At 40.0% G+C, this 10,923-nt stretch overlaps 1 protein-coding gene across 1 annotated transcript; it reads right to left on the reverse strand.

Annotated features, from left to right (window-relative positions):
* Positions 1 to 1,877: 1,877 nt before the first annotated feature.
* MRPS17 (mitochondrial ribosomal protein S17) lies at positions 1,878 to 3,583 on the reverse strand (the record flags this gene model as incomplete). The annotated part of the gene is made up of 2 exons (XM_082008593.1): positions 1,878 to 2,168; positions 3,461 to 3,583. 2 exons carry the CDS (start codon positions 3,581 to 3,583, stop codon positions 1,878 to 1,880), a joined length of 414 nt encoding a protein of 137 aa, XP_081864719.1.
* Between the last annotated feature and the right edge of the window lie 7,340 nt (positions 3,584 to 10,923).

The following is a 10,923-nucleotide window of genomic DNA, read 5'->3' on the forward strand; positions in this document are numbered from 1 at the left end:
TTTACTTCCACAATTAGATGTAGATGCAACTCATTAACCAAACAGGAAACTATTTTTCTATTTTCTTTCCTATTTCTTATTAACATTACATGTCTAGTTATTAGAACACTCATAACCCAAGTACTGCAGGTCAAATTCCTTCACTGTCTGCTTAGATACAACTTCAGCGTACTTCCTACAGCCCAGGGCCATGTTCTAGCCTGGGTCCGATTTCTCTCAATCTCTGCTAGGGATGAAGTTTCACATTTCACATTCACTCCAGCAGTAGTCAGAGCCCAGGTTTCCTTCCACTTTGATGAGGGCCTTAATCAGCCAGCTACAGTTGCCAAGTAATTTACATAAACCTAAACTTCAACAAACATATCAACAAGAATAACCTACAGCCATATGTTTTAAGACACTTAAAGTCAGAGACCATGTTCACATTACTGATTTACACAGAGACATTTGAATCAAGGTGTCTTTACATCCCAGCTTATTGATCTGACTTGCAGGGCAGTACTTGAGGACTAGCATTCAAAGAGCAGTATTTTTTGGTTTGAAGCACTGAAGAAAGTTTAAGTTTCTCATTCTTTCTGGCCCAAATAATTTGCTGAGTTTAACTGGACTTTGTCCAATCAAGTTTCAGCAGGCAGCTGAAAATGATCTTGGGCAGATGAAGGAAGTTAAAGGGCAGATTATTTACACTGACAATGGATGAGAACACAACTGACAGCTTACTAGTGTAAGCTGTCTCAGTTTCTTAAAGATATTTTAGGTCATTGGAACCCTGTTTAAATACACCTTGTTTAGCTTCTGATCTTAAACAAAGACCAATGACATAGGTAGATAGTTCAAAAAAGATTTCTCATAGCTTTAATCTACCACCCTCCCCTCCGTACAGGGACATGGAATGCTGTCCCCATAAATGCTTGGTTTTGAGGCAGAGGCCCTTCTAGATCTGAATGAAGAGTCAGCAACACAAGACTGCTACAACAGTTGCACACTCTGTCTGCTTTATGTCCTGGAAGATAGAACACAAGATGCCAAGAGCTGCACCAGGATAAAAGTGATCTTTAATCATTAACTGCAACAGCCTTCTAGTTTCATATTAACATATGCAGCAAATCAGTACCTGTATCTGTCCAAAAACATGTTGTTCTAATTAGCTTTTCTGATAAGACTAAATCTAACCATCTTTACTTCCATTTTTTTGGCTTTTTATTCTCATCAGCTATTTCCTGCCAGCAGTTCAAAGAGATCCATCTCTCCCCAAAATAAATACTTCCTTTGGACAGGTTACAAAGGCAACCATGCTAAGCTACCCGAAGTTTTTATTCTCACCTTACCGCCATTATAAAGGCAAATGGTTGTGTTTTTGTTAAGAGATTTTGGGAGTTAGAAGATAGTCACTCATACCACATTGCCATAAGAGAAATAACGACACATGCAGGTAGCTGGTTTTAAAATTCTACACTTCCTTTCAAAAGGTTTAATAGCATTATCTTAAGTAATCCTACAAACCACAAAAGATCTGAAATACAGATCAAATAATATAATGATCCTTCCACGAAGCTTAAACATTATACAGTTATATTCTTGTCTTTCTCAATACAGAAGAGTCATTCCAAGCAAGCAGCTTGCTTTTGAACCTGTCAAGGCTTGGGGCAAAACTACATGCAACAAAATGAAGTGTTAACACTAAACTCACATTTTTCTCTGTATTTTCATTTAAATATTTGAGATGCCTATCAATCTGTAACTTCTGTTCTTATAAGCAAAGTTTACTATTTATTTTGACTACGGATTTCACAGAAACATTTAACATAAAACAGCAGGGCCCCAAACATCCCTGGCAGAGACAAGCTGAAAAGCCCTCTGTTTAAATATTTTCCCCACTATTTGTCTGTTGAACAAACTTTAAGTTCCTGAAGTTTTTCACTTAGATAGGTAGTATCTGCCTCTGTCAGGTTTTCTGAATCTGACAGATTTTCAAGGAATCTGGTTCCTGCACAGGGCTTTCCTGTTATTGGATCTATAACATTTCCAACCTTGAAAACAATTTCAGCCAGTTCATGTTTCACATGTTTGCTCCTTCGCTCAGGCAAAGCTTTCAGAAGAACAATGTCTCCAACAACACACTGTTGCAATGGATCATGGGCAAAATAGGTTTTTCGTTTGTTAAAGAACTGTAGAAGGAAAAAAGGAAACCTGGCATTAGATTTCAAAATTAAGCAATTGGAAAATATATAGTTAATATAAAACTAAATTTCACTAAGGAGAAGTTTTATTTTTTTGAGATTCAGTTTGGATCATGAAGAAAAATAAAACTGTGCACTGTACTGTTTTTCCAAAGAGCACAACACTACCCTTCCCAGACAATCTCTCTAGTCAGGATGTTGTTGCCAACCAAGCCTGTAGAAAATGAGATGTGGAAGAAAAAGCCAAGTACAAAAAGCTGTTCATAGTGAACATTTGGGTACAGGTGAAAATAACAAGCTCTTCACTTAACAGATTCCTGTTCCTAGCATCACCACTTTCCACTGGCCTCTCTGCTCTGTAGCTCTGCTGTGTTAGCCTTTCCTTAGGATGCTTCACATCAACACTGCTTCAGCAAGTCAGCTGCCTCAGCTCTTCCAAGCTGAATGACTTCCTTGTGCAGTCCACGCTTCAAGAATTTATATTAATTCTTATTCATTCTAATATATCTAAAGTTCATCAGTGCTGAAATTAGTATTTTGAAGTTTGTAATTTGAGAGTTTTCTTGCTCCATCTATTTTTTTCGTACAAAAATTCAGTCTTTATTCTTACTGGAACAGCAGAACTCAAAAATCTTTCTTTTAAGAAAGAAATTAACTTCTCTTGGATAAAATATTGGACTGGGATCTGCAAGACTCCTTATCTAATCCTTACTCTATCCTTAACCTTCTGGTCACCAAAGGCAAGTTATTCCACCTACATGTACCATGGTTTCCCCATCTAAAAATAGAAACAATACTAATTTTAACCTCCCTGCTTGAAATGCATTGACAAGTGATAAATACAAAGGTCGTATAGCACACAGTACAGATTCAAATACTAAGTATGCTTACAGTTATACATACAGAAAAACTGCTATAAATTTTATTGTAAAAATGACTAATATAATGTTGTTTCAAAACCAAAGCATACTCCAAATCAATATAAAAAATTAAATCTAAGTGTGAAACAACAAAAACTTACCTTCTCAACTGACATCAAATGAAGTGCATTAACAAAGCACTTCAAAGAAATACATTTAGCAGATAATGTGTAAGGAAGCATCCTCACAACACACTGCTTTTCATCCTTGCAGTCATCCCCACAGCCAAATCATTATGCAATTGATTCAAGAGTTTGCATTATAAAGAGCTATCAAAAATTCTAAGAGTAAAATCAATAAAACATTCCTTCACACAGTACAAAAATTACTATGCAAGACAAGTTGTTAACCAGCTTTTACCTTTAGTAAGTAAGGATCTAGCACAAGCCTTGTCACTCTCACTTTGGCAGTCTTCTGCATTTTGGTTCCTATTACTTTCCCTACTATCCATTTTGCATGGACAGCTCCACGTGGGACAGACATTGTTTAGTTATGGTCATCCAGTGCCCCTGGCAACAAGCAAGCAGACATGTTATTTTAACAAAAAAACATAACCAGTGTCTGATCGATACCAAAATTGTGACTTCCATTACAAACTAACAGCTTAACAAGGTAATTTTTTTTGAAAAACAGGGTAGATATAAGCAGTTCAAAACTCTGTATGTTGCACTACCGCAGCCTTGTTTTACAATATAAGATGGGATATGAACATGTCCCCATTACCAGGAAAAGTTACTTCAGGATGGCAGTAAAAATGGACTTAATAGTGTAGGGATGAAACCTTATCCCACAATATCCTTTGAATCATACCAATTGTCACATACAGAAATGTGCATCTGTGGAAGTTAATTTAACTCTTATTGCAGCAGCTGGTTTTGTTGGAAACCTGTTCATCAGGTCTGTTTATGAGCAGAGTTATCCCAAACAGTGAGTAGCCTATAACTTTTGTTCAGAAAGTCATTTGCTTCTACGTATCTTATTAGCTGAGCTGATGAAACCTAAGAAAGGTAATAAGCTTCTCAAAGTATAAATGACATATCAAAGAGTTGTCTGACCTACAAAAGTGCAATCACTTTTGAGTTAGTTCTTTCAAGTAAGTAATTATACTTACATGTTTAAATATACATTACATTTTTGGTTTAATAGGGAGAGCTTTTTATACCACAGTTGTAAGAGTCCTGGGCAAAATAGATAGCTAAACATTAGAAAACTTGAACCAATATTAAAACTGAAAACAATTAATGAGCTTTTTCTCTCACACCCAGCCATGTACTGTTAAGCACAACTGACATTTGTTGAATTGTCCATCTATCCATTTTGTAAGACTCAATGATGCTCACTTTGATGTTGCAACACATCAAAAGAAAAGCTTAAGGATATAGAGACACATCCATGGGATGAAATACTTCAAGCAGCAATGTTCCTTGACTCAGCTCTGTCACCCACAGGGCTGGACGAGGGAGTCAGTGTAAGAGGCCCTCACTCTGTAAAACAGGGCTAACCACCACCAACCACAGAGTGACCAGGCTGGGGAGAGGCAAACGTGTACAAAATAAGCAACACCCACAAAGAACAAGGGAGCTGCCAGGAAGACAGGAGACAGACAGCTAGGCTGAGTCTCTTTCACAGCGAAGAGGAAGATAAAAGAGGAAACTGAAACAGAATGGGAGCCGCCTGTCCCTCCCTCCCCCACCGTCTCCACAGCCCTCCACGCTAGGCCCAGCCTCAGCAATCGCCTTGCCAGCAGGGCTGAAGGGAAAGGCCCTCTCTCACAGGGCTTGAGCCTCAGCTACCTCCCAGCGAACAGCTCCAGCCCGAGGAACGCCCCGCACTCAAGCACCCGCACACCAGGCCGCCGCCCCGCCGCCCCCAGGCCCGCCTCTCAGCCCCTCTCACCGCCAACGCTCCCGCCGCTGCGCCCCAGGGGCCTTAAGGAAACGGAGCCGGAAGGGGCGGGGCTGAGGCCGGAAGAGCCGCGCGGCAGCGGGGCGGGGCCAGTGGCGAGGCGGGGAGGAGCCTCCTGGGCAGGATTTAAAGGCGCAGGCCCCCGCCCTGACCCTCTCAGAAGCGGGTGAGGGAATGTTGTGGTCTGTGTTGTCCCTGAGGCTGCCTTGGCAGGCAGTAGGAGCCTAAAGCTGATGGAGATTAAGGTGTTTTTTCTCTCCCAGGCTGAGGGCTGCAGGGGGCCCTGCCTGGGCTTGCAGCCAGGGGAGATTGAGGAGTGGGTGCTGGGCATGGGCCCTGTTTCCTCGGGGAGCCATTGTTTGTGGGGAGACCTCCCTTATTTCTGGCATCTGTGGGCTCATGCAGCTCAATTGAACCTGATTTTTGGTATAAAGAACTGTTCTGGGCACCATATTCAGCAGTTATGTGTTGTACTGCATGGCTGGACACAATCTGCAGCAGACCTTGGTCTGGAGGTGCTGAAAGGAGGTGAGGAGATAGAGGTGTGAGAGCTCAGGTGCTGTTTTACACCCTAAATTTTAGGGGATGAAGCTGGCTGCAGTCTCTTTTTGTAGCTGCATGGCACTGAGGTCTGTTTGCAGAGGAAGTAGTTTTGTGCTCTTCCACCTGCTGTTAAGTTATGTAATTGAGCCAAATGTTGAAGGTTTTCTGTGTAAACCTGGAATAACTGTAACTTAAGAAGTGAGAATTGGCCTGCTGTCCTTGCTTAGCCCTACCCTGTTAGAAGTTCAGTTTCTGTAAATCTATACCTAAAATAGAGGGTTAACCCCCCCCCACAAGCCCCCAAACTTACAAGCTGAATAATGTCAAAAAAAGTCTTGATTTTTGCTATTGCCTTTGAGGTAATGTGCTCCTGGCAGCTCATGGAGCTTGTGGTGTGTGTTCCATTGACTTCAGGCTGAGGCCATCCCTTTTTTTATTTAAATGTGTTCATTTATCTTTTTTTGCTGGCAAGTATTTTGGCTGCTGCCCACTTTTCAGGCTTGTTCTGTTTAGGCATTATTGTCCCATCATCTCTCACCACAGGAAGAGGGCAGGTAGGGAATTGTATTTACCTCATAGGATAACACTGTGCAGCTTCCCTTTTTAAGGTGGCTGGGTATGGTGAGAACAGGCTATTCTTCGTATGGCTGGAGACACTGTTGAAATAGTTTGATCAAATACTATCAAAGGAGTTATTTGGAAGTTCATTATCACTTCTTACAGATATCTAAGTCAACATCCAAGGGCTTCTCTTATTTTAGTGCCTTATTGCTTGAATTACAGTGGAGAGAAGTTGGGAGGAGTCTTGCTGGCACAGGCAGGAAATGGTTAAGAGCCTTTCATATCACCTGGGAAAGCAATTCTTTGATTTTTCAGAGGGCGCTAACATGCTGCAGTTCATAGGAAACAAAGGAAAGGGGATCAAGTATAAAAGTTGTTCTTGGATTTTATTTTCAGTGGCAGAACTTGTGAGGGCTGGATATTGATGTCTGCTGAAAAATACGGAATTTTGGATGAAAAAGAATTTTTATTCTTATCTTTGTTCAGAAAATGATCTGTGAGGTAAGTCTTGATTCCAACTGGTGACTTTAGATAAATTCTTTTTAGATTGAGAGGTAAGAAAAACCTTTATATTGCTGACCCATTTTAAAACAGTGAATTCTTTGCTTAAATTGTTACTTGGGCAGGGAGCACAGGCAGAAGTGTGAGTCAACAACTGTAAAAAGCCCACAACGCTTTCCTGTATTGTCTGCATTCAAATTGCTTGCATTAATTTCTGAGCTTAAGTATAGAAATTCAGGAACTGGGCGAAACAAAATGAGTCAGGGGAATTTGCGATGAAGAGTTGCAGTAAATATTTCAGCGATGACAGGAGACTTTCAAATTGTAGTAGTATCTATGTTAATGTACTTCTGCAGTTGATGCTTCAAGCATCTTCTGTTGATGGCTCTTAAAGTACTTCCCAAACCTTGTTTCTTTAAACTATGCTGCACTCCCAAGGGTTTTATATCTCCAGCTCATGTAAGGACTTTGCTAGCAGATGCTACAGTTGCTGCCCCTGTGCACTTGCTGATCCTTAAGGGCAGATTGCTTTTGTGGGTGTAAGACAGGGGTCTCACAATTGCTGCTAATTCCTACCCTGTCTGCAGCTGAGACTAAGGAGGTCTCACCTTAAAAAATGCTGCTGGCTTTTTTGTGTGTGTGAAAACAGATGCTTTTTCACTTGAGTGTGGCTGACCAAAGCATGATTGCATGGTAGTAGCTCATGCACAGTTGTCACTAAGAGCAAGTGCCATGTGAAGGGAAATCTTTATATCCTGTGGAGAGTCCTGCAAACCATCCATTAACCTTGGAAATGCTAAACAAAATAAATTGTACTGTCACTCTTGGGAGGCTTGTTTGTTGAGGTATTTCTCTGTGTGTGTCTCTAATATACTGAATTCTGGTGGATTTATTGAGCTTTTTTGGGGGAATGCTATTTTAGTTTTCTTTCTTTGTAATGTTCAGTTAATACTGTAAGTGGTATCTGTGTAAGTTATTTCCCATTTCGATAAGATGCGCAGCGCAGTGGTGTAACGCAACTGCCCATCTAGTGCTGTGATGTAGATAAGTATCAGTCCTTGCAAGAGTCACCTTGCCAGTTCTTCTTGCTCTTGCCTAGTGTTCCCAGTTTACCTTGCACCCCCACGTTTTGCTCAGGCACTGGTTTCTCATCGTCAAGAAGGGAGAAGACTATAATCCAGTCAGAGGTGGTGGATGTCAGTTCTTTCATCTTGGATGTGAGCATGCCAAAAGGCAAAGTGGGGCCTGTTTAGTTCCTGCAAATTATATTCCTTATCACTGCATTTCTGTTCCCCTTATCAAGCAAAGCTTTTATCATCTTTCTGTTGGTTTTCATAAGGTGCAGCAGAAGCTGTGGATGTTCACAGCTTCTGAACTATCTGTTCCGAAATTCTGGCTGGACATGAATCTTTTATTACCCTGCCTTATTTTGGATTAATGTGTTATTCGGTAAGGTTATGACATACTCTGATCTCTCACATTTTGCTGCTTCTGGGTCTTGAGCTTAGATCCCTGTGGCAACTGCAGAAATAAATCACTGGAGCTCAGTGACAGAAACTCTATCTTGAAACATGTTGCACATGATTCACAATAAATTTTTTTATTAGCAGGGATCTAGAGAGTGGATTGCTTTTGCATTTAAACAAAAGATTGCAAACCCAGACTGTCTTATTCAGCAAGATTTCTCTTATTTGAAAGTTGTTTTTGTAAAAACTTGACTGTTAAGTGCTTTTGCCTGTGGTGTCGGTATCTGACACTCATTTAAGCTATTCAGTGTGAAAACCTTTCGTATTTCTTTACCAGTGCTATTGATTAAAATGCAGTTTACATTTCTTGGGAAAATTTGATATTCAAAAATGTCTTTTCACTGTGAGTCAGAATGTACTTTTCCATGGAATAAGAATTCTGGAAAGGAAAAAAAATGCTGTTGGAAATACTGAACAAATTATATTGTCATTTCAACCAGGTTATACAAGAAAAAAGAACTTCAAAGTCAAAATGAAGGGTTCTGGTGTTTTTGTCATATTTTGAGAAAATTAGTACATTCTTCTGCAGTTGTTCAATTTTATCTGTTCAGTGTTTTCCATATGAAACTCTTTGAGAATGTTCTGCACTGGCCCGAACTCCAAGTTCCTGTTTAATTCAATTGGCTGTTTCAAATTACATATTAAAAATGAATTATGAAGCTTTTTTCTCCTTTGTCTTCAGCCATCGGTGTTTCTTACTAATAGAAGAAGGGGCTGTTTCCAGTATTGTATAGTAGTTTATAGTTCTCATGCTTTAACTGCTCTATCCAGTGGTACAATTATTTACAGTAAATATCTAGTTTTGAAGACAACTGCACAGGAGAGACCTTTGGAATGTAACAAGTTAAAATATAATTTTGCTGTTAGCTGTGTTGCAGCTTGCAGATTAGAAATAAATACTGGAATAATTATTGCTTTTTTTGATTCCTTCACATGATGCTCTCCTTCTCAATATTACTGTGGTCACATTACGCCATACTATTATGGTCATTTTTTGGCTGTTAAAATACTCCTGTCCCCTTAATTGAAAACACTTTTCTATGGTAAGTAGAAAGGACCTGAGCGCTCTCAGTAGTGTGCACTGAGGTGTTGCTGAAATTATAGAGGAAATGCACTCTGTGGCAAGATCTGTTTTTCACTCCTCTTAAAAAAAAAAAAAAAATTCCCTGAGGACAAGGAGGTACCCTGTGGGTGATGGAATTTGGGCTCTGAAGCACCCTGGCTTGCACTGATTCAAGGTAGTGTGAACTGGCCTCTCCTAGGGCTGGTGGCAGGCACCAGCAGAAGGACCAGCTTGGGAGGAGTGCTTTGAGGGCATGTAGTTCCTTCCAGTCTTGAGGAGGAAGCAGATACTGTCACACTTTTTTGGACAGAAGTTCAAAAAGGTAGAAATTCCATCCTATGCTTTTCCAGCATCATAATATTCTTATTGTTCATGAATTTTTCTCAGTGTGCAACCCACCTGCAATTTGATTAAGCCCCCATTATTCATTGTCCTAACCATTGTGGTCATGAAGAGCAGACACTATAATGTCTCACCACACTTGTCCCTTCTCCCTACTAACCAGTACTTGCATTTTACGACAGATAATTTTCTAGCTGTTGGAGCTCTCATCTGGATTCTCTGCAGTTAGCCCACTGTCTTTCCTGAAGTGTGTTGCCCCAAACTGAACAAGACTTCATCAGAAGCTTCACCAGAGCCAACTGGAGGGAGAGGACTCCTCAGCTAGTCTTGATGGTGTCAGAAAGATTAATTTCCTCCTGAGCTTTTCTTCCCCATTCTGAATTGTCTCAAGTACTTGTTCTCAACTCTGCTGCTGATGTCCATATGATTTGGTAACTAACCCACCTGTTTTCTGCCTCAACTTCCCTAAAATTTGAAAAGAAAAACATCCACATACATTTTACCTCCTATTTAGCTGTCTGAATTATTTGGATGAGGGGCACATACAAAGTAAGTGGAAAATAATCAGTACATTTGCAAGACAATTTAGAGCTCAGCAGAAGCAAAGAAGGGGACAAGATATTTTATAAAATCCTGGAAGGTACAGAGAAATGGAACTTTTCAGTTTAAACTAGATCTTTATTTTGGAATTCCTTAAGGAGAGTTTGGAAGTCTGCCACACTGTAATAGTCTTATATTGTAGGAAACCAAGAATGCCTCAGTCTCTTTTTGACCTATATAGTTCACAGATGCTAACTAGGTTGTGCAAGTCTGAGCTGTTAATTTCATAAAGTAAAAACAAGATGATGACTTTACAGGCTGATTTCCTGTGCTCAGAAATAAACCTGAGAACTGCATAGTGCAAATTCACACTACCATTGAACCCCAACTTTCAACATTTTGTTTGAATGGTATCTGCAAAACCCTCGTGATGTGGAAATAGCACGTCTCCTCAATTTTCTTGATGGCGTACAGTCAATTGCATTTAGAATAGAAGATTTGTGAAGGAATTTTCTGTGGGCTTCTGCAAAATTAAATGCATTTCACTTGACAAGAACTCCACTGGAAAAATTTGTATTCTAAATGGCTTTCATCATTGTGAGTTAGTATGCCCACGAGAACAGGGTAAATTCAGCTTAATTTCACTGCATATATTCTTGGCATTTGTATCATTTCAGGGAGTTAGGATGTAATTTTGTAAAGAAACTCAGTAGCTTAGTTGCTTAAGGAGCCATAACTGATGGAAAAGAATTGAGCTGGATTTGATACAAGGTTTTACTCTGTGATGTAGCTCTCTACTGTGTTTTACAAGTGGAGCCTCTACGGATGCGTTTGGTGTTGGT

Source organism: Phaethon aethereus (genome assembly GCF_964289735.1).
Source record: "Phaethon aethereus genome assembly, chromosome: 19".
Classification (NCBI taxonomy): domain Eukaryota; kingdom Metazoa; phylum Chordata; class Aves; order Phaethontiformes; family Phaethontidae; genus Phaethon; species Phaethon aethereus.